Genomic DNA, 21,263 nt, shown 5'->3' with positions numbered 1-21,263 from the left:
TGAATGCTGGGAAAACCCGACGCCATTGAAAGAACATTTCGTTCAATAGAAAACCTTTTGAAAAATCCGACGACGATTGGAGCCAGAGGGTCTCGGTATAAAATTATTAAGTCAATTGACGTGGCAGCCAAATTGCAGGACTCCTCCGTTTTGTTCTGTCCCGGGAGTAAATAACAGCAGAACAACAACTGATTGTTCGATGTAAGCTCGCTGGTGTCTCAGCAGGTGGTCTGAAGTGATCTTTCATCACATACACACAACATTTAAAATCTGTCCTGTCAATAAGAATGTAGTAATTGTGGATCAAATCCTTAAAACTTTTAAAGCTGGAGTGTTAATAGTGAATCATAGAAAAGATACAGTATAGAAAGAGGCCATTCAACCCATTGGGTCTTTGCTGGTCAAAAGAAGAGGAAAAAGAAATGAGCCGTTCATTTTCAATCCCACATTGCAGCACCTGGCCCGGAGCCTTGCAGGTTACAGCACTTCAGGTGCAAATCCAGGCACCTTTTTAAATGAGCCTCAACCACCAATTTGGGCAGTGAGTTCCAGACGCCCCACTGCCCTCTGCATGAAAAAAGTTTTTCTAATACCCCCTCTATTCCTTCTAGCAATCACCTTATATCTATGCCCCCGGTAATTGGCCCATCAGCCAGGAGAAACAAGTCTTCCCTGTTAACCCTATCTAGGCCCCTCATAATTTGCACTTCTGCACACAAATACACCCCTCAGGTGTAAGTATGCTGTTCTGTCAGCAAATGCAATGACCGAGTGAATCCATTTCCAGATTCAGCTGATTTTATTTTATTTGCATTAATGGTGATTGCCTGGCACTTGTGTGGCGCGAACATTACTTTCCACTTGTCAGCTTAAGGCTGGATATTGTCCAGATCTTGCTATTTTTGGACATCCTTCGATAAAGGACAGGTGACTACACTGGAATGAGACGGAGACTGCGTGAGTACCGAATTTGTTTTGCATGGTAAGTTCTGGTAAATCCCTTTCAGGTTTCCACTATAGATTAAGCATCAAGATCGGACATAGTACTAAACTTCAAGTAATTTAAGTTAGCTTCTTAAGTTGAGAACTGCCTGGAGTGGCAGTTGTCTGCCAATCACCTGAAAGCAGTTGGTTGAAGTGGTGCTAATTACTGCAGCAGGAAGTTAAACTGGCTCGTTCTCATCAGAGGGTCCATAAAAGAGGCAGGATTTTCAAACTGCATGACCAATATGGGGCACGAGAGGAGATAGGTGACTACACTGGAGTGAGACAGAGAGTGAGCGAGTCGCAAATTAAGTTCTACTGGTAAGTTCGGTGCGTGGAGGAAAGAGGTGTGGTATACATAGGAATTATTCTAAGGTAAGTACGTGAGTATTAAAGTAAGTTAACTGAATAACATAAGTAACAATGGCAGGACAGGTATTATCTTGCAGTTGTGGAATGTGAGCACTTTTGGACACCAAGGCGATCCAGGACAAACATAAATGCGGAAAGAGTAAGCAGCTGGAGAACAGATCCAATGCTCCTCCTACAACATCCGGGTCCTCCGAGGACATCGCCTGGCTACTCTCAGTTAACTCCATCTGCAAAAGAAGCTCCTCAAGCTCTGCTTCTTGTTCCCAGGAGATCAGTGTTAGCTCTAGGGGAACAGGTAATTATTTACCTCCACGTCAGTAACCGATCCCTGAATTCCCATCTTTCACCATCCAGCCTCCACACACACCAGTGAGTTCAGACGGGAGAGAAAGGGTTTAAATGCTTAGACTGTGACAAGAGCTTTAAAAACCCACAAATCCACCAGTGCATTCACTCCGGTTTCACTCCATTCATCTGCTCTCAATGCGGGAAGATGTTCAGGTGATTGTCCACCCTGTTGCAACACCAGTGAGTTCACACCAGGCAGAGGTCATTCACCTGCTCCATGTGTGGGAAGGGATTCACTAATTCACCCAACCTGTTGACACATCAGTGAGTTCACTGGATTGCAGGAAGAGTTAACAAAAAAGTGATGGCGCATCAGCTCCACAGCAATGTGTTCACATTGACGAAAGACACTTCAGGTGCTCTCACTGTGAGACTGGGTTCAGGTGATCATGTGAACTCAGTGTCTGCCAGCGCATTCATACAGAGAGAGAGAGACTGTTCACTAGCTCAGTGTGTGGGAAGAAATTCACTCAGTCATTCCACTTTACTACACATCAACTTGTTCACACCGAACTTTTCGAAGTTCTGACTACGATTAGAGATTGAAAAGCAACATGCATCTTCTGAAACACAAGCACATTCACACTGGGGAGAGGCTGTTTTCCTTCTCCGTGTGTGGGAAGAGATTCACTCAATTGCCTCACCTGCTGACACACCAGCAAATTCACAACTGACTTCTGGGGGTTGGATTCTGCCGTACTGCAGTTGTTAATCACACCCAGGACTGAACCATGTTCATTCTCACAGTTGGGGTTTGTTTCTGCTGATGTTAATAATCCTTGTACCTGGGCTGGAGGAAGTTTAATATTCTGTATAAATGTCAAGAAAGTTAGCTACATTTCAAACACATGGTTGTAGATTTCCGTCTTTCCTACCTGAGTGTTTAACATCACCTAGCTAGAAATCAGAGAGGATAATCTGTGGGGAGGATCATAGAGCAGAAACTTCACCCTTGACACAGTCCTTCAGGGTCATACTTAGAGAGACAAACAGCACTTCCGTAATTCTCATCTCTGAAGTGACAGCAAAGTCCCCATGTGGATTAATCCTGATATACGTAAGAAATGTGTCCCAGCTGCTCTCTTCCATGGTTCAGAGCTCCTCGACATGGAACAGAAGGCTCCGTTACAACTGTGTTCAGAATCAGGAAGAACAATGGTGATTGCTGGAAACGTGCTGTCAAATCAGAAATTGATGTAAAACTGTGATCTGTTCCTGACTGAAAGTGAAATGGCAGCTTTAAGTTGAACAGATAAAATTGTGACCAGGGTTTCACAATGACTCAACGCAGGTTCCAGCCATCCAGCCCCACAATTTGTTACAGAACTCGTTGATCCCTTGGTCCTTCAGCCTTTGAGTTCCCTTTTTTTGGTTTCCAGAACAATTAATGACCACTCGCCAACATTACACTGTCAGGTGGAATTCAGGGTCTGGGAGGAAGAAAAAAATTGAGAGCATGAATCTGAGTTGGGAAATAAACTTAGATAAACATGATTATATTTTTTTAAAATAAAAATAATTATTAAATATTCATATATACATTTTGTGCATGATAGGTAATGAGTGGGAGTAACTAATATTCACTGCTTTGTACCATTTTATTTTTCAATGATTATGACACGTGATCTTTCCATCTCTTGATTAGATAAATGGCGATCCCTAGTACCCAGAAAGCTCGGGGTGGGTGAATACGGCCTATTTCCATCAGAAGTGCACAAAAGAACATGCCGGGGAAGGCTCCACCCCCAGTGCCTGCCCCTCTCCGCGGAGCATGCTGAAGCTGCAGGGAGCTGAGCGCTGCCTCAGAAGCTGCAATTAAATACAATAATTATTAACTGATGGAGACTTCCAATGGATGCTGCTTTACCCAGAATTCCCCGCGGTGGTGAATGTCCCCACCACAGAGCACCTGTACACATGCGGAGTGCCGCCTAGTATTCTGAGCATGCGCAGGTGAGTGCTGACGATGGGGAGATCTTTCGTTCGGCAGCCGGTAGGAAGCGGCGGCGAGAGAGGGGAACCGGCGGGTGGGCGAGGTATGTTCAGTAACTCCGGCGTAGGCCACAACCTCCCACCCCAATAAGGACGTGCAACCCCCGCGTCTGCAGCTCCGGGGCTTTTACCCGGGCCCAGGCCCAGGTTAACGGCCGCCAGCTTGTTCCAGCGGGGAGCAGGGCGCATGCGCGGCTATCACGGTGACGCGACAGACAATGGGCGGGGATTCAGGGTCTCAGTGACCAGGAGAGAAAATGATTGACTCATTGATTTTATTCTCACTCTACACACAGGGGCTGGAGAAGTGAACCCAGCCAGAGGAGGAGGAAGAAAATTGGGGGAGGGAGGAACTCAACGGTGGAGCAGGTGTGATGGGTTTGGATTTCAGTGGAGGGAGGAGAGAGAATGTGTGGCATGAGAAAGAAATGTTCCACAGAAACTAAAATTGTCTGTTCTGCATTTCTGTCCTACACTTGCAGCGATGACTTCTGTTAATTACTTTTAGAAGGTATTAAAATTTAAGATTTAAAGACAGGAAGCTCAAATCAAATTCACATCAAGATCTGATTGAGTCGCTCTTCATATCAGGACATCAATATGATCGGCCTTTGAATGTACAAGGAGAGATGTTTGCCTGTTCTGTCTCTGATAAAAGTTTTAACTTCAGTGTGACTGTCTCTACCTGTGTTGTGGCCTTGTATGATTCTATTCCATTATAAAAGCACACATACCCAAGAGAGGGTTTTCCAGTGCACTCACTGTGGAAAGAGCTTTAACCAACTACATGGTCTGAAAGAACATTGCACCATTCACAGCAAGGAGAAACTACACACATATCCCATGTATGGATAAGGCTTCAACTGATCATCCAACCTGAAGAGACACAAGGACACTGGCACCATGGAGAAAGCATGGAAATGTGAGGACTGTGGTAAAGGATTGCACACCAGTGAGTTCACAGTGGGGAGAGACCATTCACCTGTGTGTGGGAAGGGATTTACTCAGTCCACCAGCCTCATGTTACACCAGCAAATTCACACTGAGGAGAGATCCTTCAGCTGCGCTTCCTGTGAAAAGAGGTTCATACAGTCTTCCGGCATCATTGCATGCCAACAAATTTACACTGGGGAGAGGCTGTTCACCTGCTGTGTGTGTGGGAAGGGGTTCATGCAGCTCTCACCTGCTGACACACTGGGGAGCGGCTGTTCACCTGCTCCATTTGTGGGAAGGGATTCACTCAGTCACAACACCTGCTGTCACATCAGCGAGTTCACAAGTGACTGCAAGGGTTTATTCCGCTGTTATTGCTGCTGTTAATCAAATCCAAGACTAGTGATCTGGCTATGTTTGGTTTGTTTCTGCTGATGTTCGCAACCCCTATAACTCTCCCAGGTTATTATCCTGGATATGTCAATAATTTTTGGAGCTGCAGTTTTGAAAGCACCACCTGTGATCTTTCCTCTTAATCACAAATTCTCAACTGAAACTCGATTACAATAAAATTATGAACTTTTAATTCAATCCTAAATTTATCTTTTGGATGAACTTTACAATTCAGTGTCTGAGAGGTTCCACTGATTAAAACATCTCCAATTAGAAAGTGCTGATTAATCCTTGCTGACATTTTTACTGACTTGCACATTACAGACAGTGACACCTCCATTATGAAATTAAATTATCAAGAAACATAAACATCACAGTAAAAGGTTTTACAGACACATAGACAAAAGGGGAAGTCTGTGATGAGAATTGGACTATTAAAGGACCACAAAGGATAATACCACAGGTAATGACAGAGAGATGGCAGGAATATTCAATCATTGTTTTGCCTTGTTTTTTTCCCAGGGAGAGAGAACATGGAAACAAACATTGCATTATGAAGTGAGTAATGAGATAGTACATTTAAAGTCAAGAAAGGATGTGTTGAATGAACAATTAAAACTGAAAGAAGGTAAAGTAGTCCAGTTGGATTGAATCCACATTTTAAAAAAAATGTATGGTAGAGATAGCACAGGCAGTACTGTTCCTGATTCATTCATAAAAGGTGTAGTGCCAGAGGACTGGAGGATAGCTAATGTGATTCCCAGACTTGAGAAGGGGGACAGAACATGCCCAGCGAAATACGGACCAGTCAGCTTGACATCAATGGTAGGAAAAATAATGGAATCCCTACTATAGGAAAGAATAGAAGAATGTCTAGAAATGAGAAATATAACAATGAATAAAATGGAATTCAATCGGAAAAATCTTGCCTGACCAACCTCATTGAAAGTTTTTAGGAGGTGTCGGAGAGAGTTGCCAATGGTAATGTTGTCAACGTAATTTATCGGTATTTTCAAATGGTCTTCGATAAGATGCCACATGATAGACTGAAAAATAAGATTAGAGACTGGAGTCAGTGGACAAGTGGCAGAATGGATTGCTAGCTGGCTGCAAGACAGAGAACAGAGAGTGGGAGTAAAGGGTAGTTATTCAGAGTGACAGAAAGTGGGAAGTGGTGTTCCACAAGGATCAGTGCTCGGACCACTGCTGTTCACAATTTCCATTAAGAATTTGGATGAAATGCACAATTTCAAAATTTGGAGATGACACCAATCTCCTCAGTACTGAGGAAAACTGCAACAAGTTACAGGAGGACATTACTAAACTGCAAAATGGACAATTAATTTATGGGGATGATGCAGAGAGAATGTTTCCATTTGTGGGGAGGAGCATAACTAGAGGCCATCAATATGAGATAGTCACCAAGAAATCCAATAGGGAATTCAGAAGAAACTTCTTCACTTAAAAGTGCAATGAATGTGAAACTTGCCACCAGAGGGATTGGTTGAAGTGATTACTGTGGGTGTTTTTATGGGGAGGCTTGACATGTATATAAGGGAGAAGGAAATATCGGGTTACAGTGATTGATTTAGAAGTGGAAAGGTGAGAGGGTGTTCGAGTGAACATAAATGCCAGCATGGACTGATTGGGCCGAATGGCCTGTCTCTGTGCTGTATATCCTGTATAAAGCTACTCCTATATTAAACTTCAACTGATTGTACAACCTGGAGAGACATAGCGACACCGGCAACAGGGAGAAACCATGGAAATGCGAGAAGGGATTCATTTCTCCATCCCAGCTGGAAACTCATCGGTGCAGTCACATGGGGAGAGGCCATTCACCTGCACCGTGTGTGGGAAAGGATTCACTAAATCATTCAGCTTCCAGAAACATCAGCGAGTTCACACTGGGGTGAAACTGTAAAACTTATTAAATGTGTGGGAAGAGATTCAGTCAGATATCCAGTCACCAGATACATACGTGAGTTCATACCAGGGAGAAGTCATTCATTTGCTCCATCTATGGGAAAGGATTCACTTGTGCATACGGCCTCACTTCTTCTGATCGTGTCCACGGACAGTCTATACATGGCCCAGCCAGAACTGGACACATTTTTGCACCTTGTTGTTGAATTCGGCAAGATCTGCAACAGTGCAGGGTTCCTCTAGCGATAGGCATTGCAGGAGATGTTGCATAGTCTGTGGCTCTGTTCCACATTCACAAGTTGCCGGGCTGGTTGTATATCCCCATTTGCTTTGTGACACCTTTGAACAACCTACACCGGTCCTAAGTCTGTTAAGGCACTTCCAGGTTGCCCAGGTGCAATTAGCTCCTGGAGGAAGGCTTTCATCTGGTAGAATTTCCATCGGAGTGGGGGTTGTTCGAGACTGGTGAACTGGTCTTTCCACAAAGCGATGCGGGCTTCAGATGGGGTTGATTGTAATGGAACAACACTGTTCATGAAGCTCTTCCTTGACTTTAGGCGGCTGGGTGTAGGTGTACGACCATGTAGAGGGTGCCTCTCTTCTGATGTTTGACGGAGTCGCTCTTTCTTGCTGGCTACTGTTCTTCTTATATCAGGGGGAGCGATACCCGCTAGGATATATAGGCTGTTGATGCTTGTTGGTTTTAGACAACCTGCCTCACTGTCCATCATGTTGTTCACTCTGATAAGAGACATTTTACTTGTTCTTACTGTGTGTAGAGTTTTTAAAGATCTAAAGATCTGATTAAATACCAACTCACTCACACTGGAGAGAAACCATTCACCTGTAATGAGTGTGGGAAGGGATTCACTCATTATTCAGCCTGTTGATACACCAGTAGGTTCACATCTGACTGGATTGGTTGGATTCTGATGTTATCCTGGCCACTGTCTGAGCCTGAACCAAACTGTTCATCACCTCAATTTTCACCCCGATTTCACCCCTGAGCAGATTTTCTGACCCATATCCACTCCATCACCAAGGCCGCCTACTTCCACCTCTGTGACATCTCCCATCTCTTCTCCTGCTTCAGCCTCTTTGCTGCTAAAACCCTCCTGCCTTTTCTCCCTCTAGACCCGACTATTCCAAAGCTCTCCTGGCCTTCCTCTCATATTCCACCCACTTAAATCCGGAACACTGCTCCCTGTGTCCTAACTCACAGTTAGTCCCATTTACCCATTACCCCTAATCTCACTGACCTACATTGATCCCCGGTATGGCAATGCATCAATTTTACAATTCTCGGATTGTTTTTCAAATCCCTCCATTGCCTCGCCCCTCCCTATCTCTGCAACCACCCCCAGTCTGACATCCATCCAAGATCTTTCTGTCCCTCCAATTCCAGACTCTTACACATCCCGGATTTCCATTATTCCATCAGTGCCAGACATGCATTCAGCTGTCTGGGTGCAAAGCTTTGGATTTCCTCTCTAACCATCCCACCTCTCTGACTTTCTCTCCTCTCCTTTAAGAGACTCCTTAAAACCTGCCTCTTTGACCCAGTGTTTGGCCACATGTCCTAATCTCTCCTTTTGTGTCTTGGTGTTGGGGTTTATTTGATAATCCTCCTGTGAAGCACCTTGAGATGTTTGACTGCGTTAAAGGTGCTGCATAAATACAAGTTGTTAGTGCTGCTGTTGATCACTTTCAGGGCTGAACCATTTTCATTATGACTTTGGGAGTTTGATGCTGCTGATTTTAATAATCTCTATCTAACTGGGCTGGGGTTTAAAATTCTGGATATATGTCATAAATGAGTTCTGTTTCACACACGCTGTGATGAATTTCTGATTCCTCTTTGATACGAGGAGACTAATTGATGTCCTGTTACTGATTATTCAGTTTGTTGTCATTTTCTCCTTTCTTAATCCAGATTATTTCAGTTCCTATACCTTCAGTTACAAGTCCCAGCTCCCCAAGCCTCACACGGAATTTCCTTTCTCACTACATTGTGTTTATTCCCTCTAATAATCCCTGTTGTTTGTAACTGATGAAGATGAACAACATCTACAGAAACTGAAGGTCTTGTACCCAGCATTCCAATCGGTGGAGACTGTCCCCTGTCCGCAGCACAGGGGAGTAGTGCGCATGTGCAGTTCAACCCAATGTTTGGAGCATGCGCAATATCACGCAATATTCAGCGCATGCGCAGTGCGGGTGATGGCGATGTGCAGTCGCTTGTTTGTTACTTTCTGCGGCCGGAAAGTTTCTTGGGTATCGGAAAGGGAGCGATGGATGAAATGGGAGGGTAGGAAAGCCTCATAATCACACAGTGCAAGTTGTAAGATGCAAATTAGGAGCCAGCTGCCTTGATTTTTCCCGCCCGGGGCCCCAACTGTGGATTTTCTCCCGATCAGATTCCCGGGTTAACGGCCGCCATCTTTATAAGAGGCAGTGTGCGACAGGGCGCATGCGCAGACTTCCTGTGCCAAGGAGCCAATCAGGGAGAGCCTGGAGAGGCCCCGCCCCCTCACTCACTGATTGGTTGGTGGACTGCCGCCCGTCCCAGTCCTCCAGTCACGCCCCCTCGTCCTATTGGTCCGGATGGGGGAATATTGCACAATAATTCGTGCTCAAATCAATGAGGATCCTGATCTCTGGGAGGGAAGCAAACCCCAAAAAGAAGCTGCAGCTCCAGCGTTTGCAACTCCAGGGCTTTTTGTGTGGCCATCTTGATGACGCAAGAGAGGGTGGGTGGGGCTTCAGGGTCCCAGTGAACAGGAGAGAAAAATGACCGATGGGACAGTAAATCAGAGATAGAGTTTGGTGTGAAATCACTGGGTCGTTGTAAAACGGAGGTCAAGGTTGCAGTCAGAAACTACAACTTCTACTTGTATAGTGCACTTAGCATCATGAATCATCCATGTGATCTTTACAGTCGACTTATAAAACAAAATGTGATGCCAGACACATGAGATATTAGGACAGACGATCAAAAGCTTGGGTAAGGAGGTAGGTTTTAAAGAGTACCTTAAAGGAGGTTAATGAGATAGAGAAGTGTAAGGAGGGAATTCCGAGCTTGGGACTGAAGTAACTGAAAGCATGGTCACCAGTCGTGGAGCAATTACAATTGTGAATTCGCAAGAGGCTGGAATTAGAGCAGCACAGATGTCCCGAAGGGGCTGGAGGGGATTGCAGAGATAGTGAGAGACGAAGTCTTGGAGGGATTTGAAAACAAGGATGGCAATTTTAAAATCAAGATGTTGCTTGACTTGGAGTCAAATGCACATGAGGGAGCACAGGGGTGATAGGTGAAGGGGACTTGCTGTGAGTGAAGACAGGGCCAGCAGACTTTGGGATGGCTTCAACTTTATAGCAGGTAGAATGTGGATGATAACATATTGTTATCTCTAGTTGTACAAATTTGTTAAAAAGAAACAGAAAGAATTGTCCAACACTTTATTTGAATTTTAGCACAGAGGAGAGGGAGAGTGCATGAAATGGGGATTTGCAGCTCTGGGCGAACAAGAGAGGAAAAAATGTTCCATAGAAATTGGAATTGTCTGCTCTGAATTTCTATCCTGTTCTTACAGTGATGACTATTGTAAACCCCTTTTACAGGGTATTAGAAGGGGTGGATTTGCAGAGAGAAAACTCAAACCAAAACATCACATCAAGATCTGACAGAGTCACTCAATTCACCAAGACGTGAATGCCATCATTTTGGAATGTGGAAGGAGAAATGTTTGTCTGTTCTGCCTGTGGGAAAGGATTTCAAACATCAGTGTGACTGGAAAAGCACCGAGACACACACACACCCGAGTGAGAGTGTTCCAGTGAACTGACTGTGGAAAAAGCTTTAACCAGTCTCACAGCCTGAAAAAAGCATTGCACTATTCAAGCAGGAAGAAACTGTACATGTGTTTTGTATGTGGATGTGGCTTCAATTGATCATCCATCCTGGAGAGACTCAAGGACAACCGCACAATGGAGAAACTGTGGAAATGTGGGGACTGTGGGAAGGGATTCAATTACCCATCCCGGCTGGAAAACCAACGACGCAGTCACACTGGGCACACCTGCTCTGAGTGTGGGAAGGGATTCACACGGTCATCTGAACTACTAACACACCAGCGAGTTCACACTGGGGAGAGGCCGTTCACCTGCTCCGAGTGTGGGAAGAGATTCATTCAATCATCTAACATGCTGAGACACCAGCGAGTTCACACAGGGGAGAGGCCATTCACCTGTTCTGAGTGTGGGAAGGGATTTATTCAGCCATCTGACCTGCTGAGGCACCAGCGAGTTCACACTGGAGAGAGACCATTCACCTGCTCTGAGTGTGGAAAGGGATTCACTCAGTCATCCAGCCTGCTGACTCACCAGCGAATTCACACTGGGAAAAGACCATTCATCTGCTCCAAGTGTGGGGAAGGGTTCACTCAGTTATCCAACCTGCAAACACATCAACGGGTTCACTGGGGAGAGACCTTTCACTTGCCCTGTATGTGGGAAAGGATTCACTGGGTCCTCTGACCTGCTGAAGCACCAACGAATTCACACTGGGGAGAAGCCGTTCAGTTGTACTTCCTTTGGAAAGAGATTCAAGTCTTCTTTCAACCTGCTGAGACACCAGCAGGTTCACACTGGAGAGAGACCATGCAGGTGCTCAACTGTTGGAAGAAATTCACTTAGTCATCCAACCTATTGACGCACCAGAGGGTTCACACTAGGGAGAGGCGGTTCACCTGCTCCAAGTGTGAGAAGGGATTAATTCACTCATCTCACCTGCTGATGCACCAGCGAGTTCACAAGTGACTGCAGGGATTGGATTCTGCTGTTATTGCTGCTTTTAACCACACCCACGTCTGAACCATGTTCAATTTGACAGTTGGGATTTGTTTCTGCTGATGTTAATATTCCCTGTAACTGGGCTGGAGTTTAATATTCTGATCTGTGTTCTCGGGGCTGCAGTGTCTCTTTAAGAACGGCTGTTTCTGATCTTTCCCCATAATTCAGGAACTCTCATCAGAAATTAGTTTACAAGATTCTGAACTTTTACTGCAATCTTAAATTGATCTTTGGTATGAACTCAACAATTCAGTGTCTGAGAGATTCCATATTAACATTTCCAATTAGAAAGTGCTGATTAATCCTTGCTGACATTACTCACAGCGACATCTCCATTATCCACCAGAAAGAAGGGGAATGGGAATTGGTGGAGAATCGAGAGTTCCCAAATGTTACCCCTCCCGTCTGGTACTGAAATCCTCTCAGCACGAGAATGGAGACAAGTTCAATCCAAGTAACGGACTGTAAGAAATCGCTGTCTAATAATCCTGTGAAATCTTTGGAAATTTAGGGAATATTATAAAAATAACTCACTCTCTCTCTTATAAAGAAAGCTTCCATAGCAACTTGTTGGCTGACAAACAGAGGACAGGCCTGTTATCTCTGCCAAGGACATGTCTCTAGCACAGGCCCTAAAACAAGACATTTCTAACCCTGATACAATTGGATCTCATGACCCATACGTAAACCAACTGTCTGTGTAAAGGTTAAAACTGGCTTTCGAGAGCATAGAGATATTGACGTGATCCACACTGGCTTCAGCCCAACACCCACACTCTGGCTCACACCAGTTAACCGTTCAGAGGAGACTGTCACCACCAGCTACAGAGACCAGCACTCACTCTGCGTCATCCGTCTGTTTGTCCTCTGGGACCGGTAAACCGTTCTCACCTGTCACAGGTCATGTGTTTTCCTGTCTATTTAGCTTATGCATCATATTTAAACTCTTACTTCTCAGTAAACTACTTTAAAATCACTTCTGAGCTCGATCCCCTTTTCGAGTAATCTGTGACTCCCGAACCTAAATCTTACAAGTGGTGTTAGGAGTGGGATCACAGTTGTCAAGATCATAGGCTTGAGAAGCAACAGCCTTAGTTAAACATGAACGGAGAAGTTCCTAAGTGAAGCCAGGAGTATACAATGGCATTGACATATTACAGGGAGCGACTGATAGTCCAACAGAGAAAACAGGCGGGCCAGGGGTGAGAGATATCCTGGGGATTGGTGAAGAGTGTGACTGGGATTACTAGTATATCCTCAATAGGATTTTTAAAGAGGGTCAGAAAGGACAAATTAAGTTGAAGAAGGTCCAGAATCAGTTAGAAAATATCCACAAGGTGGAGGCGGGTGAACAGAGAGCTGGAGAATCTTTAAAGTCCGTGCATAAACTTTTGTTTGAATCAGATGTATTTACGACATGCCAATAATTTAGATTGTGTGAGATGATCGGCAGGTGGGGAGGATGAATCTAAGACGATAGTTATCACATTTAGTGGAAAAGTTTTGGCATTTATTCTTGGTGGCAGTTCAAGGGTTTGTGTTGCTGATTCTGATCATTCTAGTAGCTTTAGAATGTTATCTACGGTTTGTCATCAAGAAATTAGGAAAACAAACTGGTACCTTAGAAATAGTGAGGTTAGTCAGAAATCAGTTGTGAGAAGTCAATAAAGATTTTCCCTTCTCAAGGTGGGGAGATCTGTGAGAAATCACTGTTCTAATAACCTTATAAAATCTCCTGAAATGTACTAAACATTATAGGAATAGCTCCTGGCTTGACAAATGTAGGACAACATATTCCAATATCCCAATGTTACCTCATAGGGATGGACTCGGTAGTTAGGGAACGGAATTTGTAGTGGTGACCGAAGACAATGGCTTTGATCCTCCCAATTCTTAATTGAGGAAATTTTTGCTCATCCAGTACTGGCTGGGGCTAAGCAGTTTGATAATTTAGTAACAGTGGAGGAATGGAGAGGGATGGTGGTGAGGTGGAGCTGGGTGTTGTCAGTGTACATGTGAAAATTAACACGGTGCTTTTGGATGATGTCACCGAGTGGCAGCATGTAGATGAGAAATAGGTGCCAAGGATAGATCCCTTTTTTAGGATGGGTCAGGATGGTGGATTTAAAGGTGAGAGGGTCAGTAGCAGAAGAGAGACAAAACTGAATAATATCAGCTAACATGGAGAAGTTGGCTGATCAGTAGTTCAGTGAGAGTGGGGTCAGTACAGCAGAAAGTGGGTCTCATGGACAAGATGAGCAGTGAGAGGGTCTGAGGGGAGATGGGAGAGAAACTGGAGAAAGATGTGGGTTCAGGGCTCAGACACAGGGGAACTTTAGAGACAGTTTGTCCCGATGGGCTAGTGGAAGGGAAGAAAGCAGCAGAGGCAGCTGATCAGATTGTCTCAATCTTAGTGATAAAGAAGCTCCATGAGCTCCTCACACTTGTTGAGAGATACTGTGTAGAGATATTGGAAAGACTTGACACATTGTGTTTAGCACAAAGCTAATTTATTTGACTTTTATCCAGAATATAAACCCCGATAACTGACCTGGAGTTTATTAACAGAAAAGCAGAAAAGAGACTTCAATGAACATGGTTCAGCCCTGGAAGTGATTTCACAACAACATCCAATCAGTGTAGCTGGTGTCTCAACAGATGGGATAACTGAGTGAATCCCTTCCCACTCTCGGAGCAGGTGAACGGTCTCTCCGCAGTGTGACTGCGCTGATGTGCAGTGAGTTGAGATGACCACCTGAACCCAGTCCCACACTGAGAGCAGCTGAATGGTTTCTCGTCAGTGTGAACTCACTGGTGTGTCTGCAGGTTGGATGAGTTAGTGAATTCCTTCCCACATTTGGAGCAGGTGAATGGCCTCTTCCCAGTGTGACTGTGCCGATGAATTTCCAGCTGGGATGGGTAATCAGATCCCTTCCCACAGTCCCCACATTTACACAGCTTCTCCCTGTTGTGACTGCACTTATGTTTCGACAGGTCAGATGATCAGCTGAAACCTCGTCCACACACACAACACGTGTACGGTTTCTCCCCATTGAATGGTGGTTTTTCCTTCCATGTTCAAAACCTGATGATATTCCAGATTATTAACAGATTATTGTATTAATATCAGCAGAAAGAGACCTCAGTGAACATGGTTCAGTCCTGGATGTGGTTTCACAACAAAATCCAATCAGTTACTTGTGAACTCGCTGGTGTCTCAGTAGGTTGGATAACTGAGTGAATATCTTCCCACACTCGGAGCAGGTGAACGGCCTCTCCCCAGTGTGAACTCGCTGGTGTACAGTCAGTTGAGATGATTGCCTGAACCCAGTCCCACAGTGAGAGCACCTGAACGGTCTCTCATCAGTGTGAACACGTTGATGGCGCATCAGTTCCCCAGAACTTTTATACCTCTTCCCACAGTCTGGGCATTTAAAAGGTCTCTCGCCAGTGTGAACTCGTTGATGGGACATCAGATTCCCAGAACTTTTATAGCACTTCCCGCAGTCTGGGCATTTAAAAGGTCTCTTGTCAGTGTGAACTCGCTGGTGTATCAGTAGGTTGGATGAGGTAGTGAACCCCTTCCCACACTCGGAGCAGGTGAACGGCCTCTCCTCAGTGTGAATTCGCTGGTGTCCAGTGAGATGAGATGATCGCCTGAAACCAGTCCCACAGTAAGAGCATCTGAACGGTCTCTCGTCAGTGTGAACACGTTGATGGCACATCATTGCACCAGAACTTTTAAAATACTTCCCACAGTCTGAGCATTTAAAAGGTCTTTTATCAGTGTGAACTCGCTGGTGTGTCCCCAGGCTGGATGACTGACTGAATCCTTTCCCACACTCAGAGCAGGTGAATGGTCTCTCCCCAGTGTGAGTGCGCCGATGAGTTTCCAGCTCAGACGGAAATCTGAATCCCTTCCCACAATCCCCACATTTCCACGGTGTCTCCCCACTGTGAATGGTGCCTTTTCCTTCCATGTTCAAAATCCGATGATATCCAGGTTACAATAAATTAGGCGACTCCGTCAGATCGAGATGTGATGTTTGCTTTGAGTTTTCCGACTGCAAATCCTTTCCTTCTAATACCCTGTGAAATTGATTTAAAAGAGAAAAAAGTGAGTGAGAAAGAACCCAGAAAAACAGGTTGTAAAATTGAGCTGAATGAATCTGGTAATTTGTGGTGCTGGCACGAGCTAAAAGTGACCATGAAAGCTGCCAGATTGGAATAAAAATTCAACTGCTTCACTAATGTCCTTCAGGGAAGGGAAACTGCCAACTGATCTGAGCCTACACAAGACTCTGGCCCACAAGGGAGCAGAGAGAGAGAGAGAGGTGGGCGATGCAGAGAGTGAAGGGATATCTACAACACAACAAGAACTTTGAAAGAATCTCCAGAAACCTCAACCTCCACCACCCAGAAGGACCAGGGTAGCAGGTGTATGTGAACACCATCACCTCCAAGATCCCCTCCAAGTCACACACTGTCCTGACTAGTCTGGATGAACAGAAATTTCCTCCATTTAAATATTGGGAAGATTGAAGCCATTGTCTTCAGTCCCTGCTACAAACTTCACTCCCTGACCACCGGCTCCATCACTCTCCCTGACAAATCTCTGAGGCTGAATCAGACATTCATAGGGATGTAGGAGTAGGCCATTCAGCCCATTGAACCTGCTCCACCATTCAATCTGATCAAAGTCTTTTTCCCACACTACCCACATATCCCTTTATGTACTTGCTCAACCTGTCATCCATTCCTTTGTTCCCTCCAGTGTAACTATCCTAACACTCACCCGGCAGGCCGCCCACATTCAGCCTCCCTGTAATCCAGAACTCTGCTTACTCGCACCAAGTCTTGTTCACCCCTGTATTCACCGACTTACAAAGGCTCTGGGTTAAGGAGAACCTCAATTTTAAATTTCTCATCCATGTTTTCAAATCCCTCCATGGTCTCTCCGTCCCTACCTCTGTAATCTCCCCCAACCTCACAACCCTCCGAGATATCTACATTTCTCTAATTCCAACCTCCTCTGCATACCTGATTTTTTGCTGTCTCCCCCAGCAGCTGCCAAGGCCACAAACTCTGGAAATTGCTCCCTAATCCTCTCCACCTCACTTTCCTCCTTTAAGATACTCCTTAAAACCTAATTCTTTTCGTAAACCTTTGTTCATCTGCCCTGATATCGCTTCATGTAGCTCGGTGTGAAATGTTGCTTTCCTACGATCCTGTGAAATGCCTTGGAATGTCTGATTACACAATGTGGAAGAGAAATGGACTATAGTGCAGGAAAAACAATTCCTGACCATGAAAGATACTGTGGGAAGATAAAGCTGGTGAGCCACCAGCACATGGTCAGGGGATGGGTAGCGCAGGAAAACTCATTTAAACACAGTTGGCAGAAGGAACAGTAAAATCCTAAACATAGTTAAAATACACTCGTAATTAGTGACAGAGAAAGTTAGACAATGGCAGAGAGTTGATCAGGGAGGGTAGAGGTGAAACAGAGCAATAGATGGACATGGAATTAGATCCACAGTAAAGGAGCCATACAAGCCCCAGAGCTAAGAAACCTCTCTCAGATAACAGAGCACAGCACTAAAAGCTCTAAATTGTAGGTGAATGGTCAAAAATACTCAACTCTGAAACAGTTTCAGTTTTCAATTTTAAACTCTCCTGCTGGAGCCTGCAGCTGGAAAGATATCAGAAGCACTGGAGTCAGAGAAAAATCTCCCAGTTGAGGAAATACCCAGGGAGCGGGGTGATGTCACCGTGTAATTGTTGATGTGCGATGATGTCACCATGTAATTGTCGATGTGTGATGATGTCACAGACACAGAACATCCGGTTCTGTGCAAACCAGTGATCACAAGGATGTGAGAGGGTGCGGAGGAGATTTACCAAAATGTTTCGAAGGATGAGGGACGTTAGCTGTATGGTTAGGTTGGTGAAACGGGTTGTTCCCGTTGTAGCAAAGTAGACTGAGGGGAGATTTGATAGAGGGCTACAAGATTATGATTGGCTTAGATAAGGTCATTAAAGAAAAGACATTATCTGATTGTAAAATGATTACAGGACAGATTTAAAATTTGGGGCAAAATCTACAGGAATGATGTGAGGAAGAAATTTTACACAGCAAGTGGTAATAACCTGGAACTCAATACTTAAGTTCAGAGGCCGATAATATCCCAGCTCCGATGAATAGAGTGACTCTGTCAGATCTTGATGTGATGTTTTGTTTCAGTTTCCCTGTATGCAAATCCTTCCCATTTAATATCTGGGAAAACGATTATAAAAAAAATCCTCACTGTCAGTCCAGCAACCTTTCACCACACCTTCAATTTGCAGATGAATACTCAATAATACTCACTGTTTTCGAATTTAAAATCCCCTGTGGGAGTCTGCAGCTGGAAAGATATCAGAAGCACTGGAAGCAGCTGTAAAAAGAGATCATAAAAGTAGTCAATGTCAGTCCAGGTTAGAAATTGAGAAGAGAAACATTTCTCTTGGTTTGAGTTTGTTGCGTGTAAATCCTCCCCTTCTAAACCCCTGGAAAAGGAGTTTCCAAAATCCATCCCTGTCAGTCCAAAATAGAAATTCAAAAAATTCTCTCCTCCTGCTACCTGGACCATAGTGACCGCGCATGCGCCTTGCTGCACAGCCGCTACCCCGGGCCGAGCAGAGGGAGAGACCCAGCCATTTCCGGTCTGTTCGCTGCAAACGCGGGACCGGTAGTTTGATATTAAGGGTCTGCGGCCTGCACCAAGTGTTTATGAAGCCTCCCTGCCCACTCCGCTGGCTCCATTCCTCCCGCCCACCCATTAACTCTGTTAAACTGCTGGAGACGCCATTTTTTTACCCGCCCTTTGCGACTCCGGTCACAGGACAGCACTGCGCATGCTCAGGCAGGAGACTGCAATGCGCAGGTGCCAATTACATTCCGCAATGCGCATGCGCATGGCCCTGGCTCTCTGGATAGGGCACATTCTCTCCCGCTCTGAATGCTGGGTGACAGGCCCGCCATTGGGTGTCTATATTTTTGTATTTAAAATTTTTTTTATGATCCGATGATGACTGTACAATTAGGGTCAAGATGTAAAATTACTAAATCAATTGATACAACAAAGTGCATGCGCCTATACCATACTTCTGTCCTGTGTGTAATTAACAACAGAACAAGCTCCTACAGTTAGATGAAAGCAAAATACTGTGGATGCTGGAAATCTGAAACAAAAACAAAAATTACCTATGGTTAGATGTCAATTCACTGGATTCTTAGCAGGTGAGGTGAAGAAATGATTTTTCCTAACATGCACTGAACATTTAAAGTCCGTATTGTCAGTAAGAATGTGCCTATTGTGGATTAAATCTTTTGAACTTTTAAAGCTGGTTTGTTAACTAGTGGCCAAACTTTGCACGCATGAAATGCCTACATTTTCTCCATCAGATATGACTGCTGCTGTGTCAACTAAGCAGATAATCGAGTGAATCCATTTTCACATTCGGCTGGTGAATGATGTTTTCATCATGTCACTTTACCCAGGAGTGTCCAGCTGAGACTTGGATCTCGAATCCTTCTAGAAATGAGTTCCACATTCTCATTCAAGGAAAAGAGAAAAGCGATGCTGTAAATCTATAATAGAAACAGAACATTTTGGAATTCGACACAGGTGTGGTAGCATCTGTGGAGAGAGAGAGAGACACATTTTTCATTTCAGGTCTATGAATTTTCAGTAGAACTGTACTGAATCAATGTACATACCTAAAAACATAACTCTGGTTCTCAATCCACCGACATTCCCAAATATTCTGAGTATTTCCATCACTTTATGCTTTTATCCCTGGTTAAAGACGTTGCTTATGAATTTGGACATTGGATTTATTGGTGATTAACTCATATTGATTCCTGCCTATCTGCCAGTGGAAGCATTTTCCAAACCCTTTTCTGATATTAACAGCTTCGATCAGGTCCTCTCTTACCCTATTTTCTAGAGAAAAGCTGTTTAACCTGTTCAATCGTTCTTGAATATTATAACTTTCCAGTAAACCTTTCTTGCACCTTCTCTAGTGCTTCTAGATTCATCCGATAATATGAAGGCAGTGCGAATTGGAGTATCAAACTCATCATTGCCCCACAAATGCCTGTATAATGGATGGATCGGTATTGCAGTGGGAGAGAGGAACATTGTTTCAAGTTGTTATTCGTCAAGCTGTATTTCAGTCATTTTCCCATCAGCAGAACTTAAGATGAAATGAACACATCCAGTGAAAAAATTTCGAAAGTTGGTGTTACTTTTGTTCATGTCTTGCTCACTCCCGTGTCCTGTAAATGCTGCTCGAAGGCTTACTGACCAGAATATAAGCTACCTGCGTTTTCCTGAGCCTGTGCTCGGTGTATTAAGGGAATTGGCCCGGGTTGGAGTATCGTGCGTCCCAGGGATGGGCAGTAACCCGCTGATTGAAGCTTTAGTCGCCGCTTTCTGCTGGCAGCAGGTGATTGGAGAGCATGGGGCTGGAATGTTGCTGCTTTTCTGCTTTTCCCGATCTCACGCTCTGCGGAGCTGAGGAAGAGCAAATCAGTGATGGGTTTGTTTGGATCCAATAACTTCATAGATTTCTAAAAGGCTCGATGTAGGTACATGGTTGTTCCAACAGTTCTTTCATTATATTGCGGATTAATATTCGTAAAAATAGCTGTTTTGTGGGAACTGGCTGGATAACTGCAGAGCTGGCAATGTTTGGGGGATATTTTCTTGCAGCCAATATACCCGATGACAATCCGGAATTGAGAGATATTGAATGCGATGGGAGCAAATTGTGACAATATCCAGGCTTGGGCTGACAAGTGGCAAGTAACATTCGTGCCACACAAGTATCAGGCAATGACCATCTCCAACAAGAGAGTGTCTAACCTTCGCCCCTTGATGTTCAATGGAATTACCATCCCTGAATCCCTCACTATCAACATCCTGGGGGTTATCGTTGACCAGAAACTGAACTGGACCAGCCAAATAAATACTGTGGCTACAAGAGCAGGTCAGAAGCTAGGAATCCAGCGAATAGTAAATCACCTCCTGATTCCCCAAAGGCTATCCACAAGGCACAAGTCAGAAGAGTGGTGGAATTCTCTCCATTTGCCTGGATGAGTGCAGCTCCCACAACACTCAAGAAGCTTGACACCATCCAGGACAAAGCAGCTCGCTTGATTGGCACCACAACCACAAACATTCACTCCCTCACCACAGACTCACAATAGCAGCAGTGTGTACCATCTACAATGTGCACTGTAGGAATTCACCAAGGCTCCTTAGACACCATCTTCCAAACTCATGACCACTGCCACTTGAAAGGACAAGGGCAGCAGATAGATGGGAACACCACCACCTTCAAGTCACTCATCATCCTGACTTGGAAATATATCGCCATTCCTTCACTGGAACTCTCTTCCTATCAGCACCTGGAAC

The 21,263-nt window shown here is 44.6% G+C and overlaps 2 protein-coding genes across 4 annotated transcripts in view; both read right to left on the bottom strand.

Moving 5' to 3' along the window:
- LOC144697978 (uncharacterized) overlaps window positions 1-21,263 on the bottom strand; it is a 608,842-nt gene that overhangs the window by 135,919 nt on the left and 451,660 nt on the right. The window lies entirely within an intron of this gene.
- On the bottom strand, window positions 14,299-18,658 carry LOC144697506 (uncharacterized). Of its 3 annotated transcripts, XM_078569523.1 has the most exons (3): window positions 18,170-18,292; window positions 17,957-18,076; window positions 14,299-15,877 (listed from the first exon to the last, which is right to left on the bottom strand). In XM_078569523.1, exon 3 carries the CDS (start codon window positions 15,777-15,779, stop codon window positions 14,994-14,996), a length of 786 nt encoding a protein of 261 aa, XP_078425649.1. In that variant the 5' UTR covers window positions 15,780-15,877; window positions 17,957-18,076; window positions 18,170-18,292; the 3' UTR covers window positions 14,299-14,993. The 3 variants fall into 3 exon arrangements, with proteins under 3 accessions (XP_078425649.1, XP_078425647.1, XP_078425650.1); XM_078569521.1 differs by lacking the exon at window positions 17,957-18,076 and having other exon boundaries at window positions 14,299-15,888; window positions 18,170-18,658; XM_078569524.1 differs by lacking the exon at window positions 17,957-18,076.

Source organism: Cetorhinus maximus, chromosome 23 (genome assembly GCF_964194155.1).
Source record: "Cetorhinus maximus chromosome 23, sCetMax3.hap1.1, whole genome shotgun sequence".
Taxonomy (NCBI): domain Eukaryota; kingdom Metazoa; phylum Chordata; class Chondrichthyes; order Lamniformes; family Cetorhinidae; genus Cetorhinus; species Cetorhinus maximus.
This window is presented reverse-complemented; position numbering and strand designations above follow the sequence as displayed.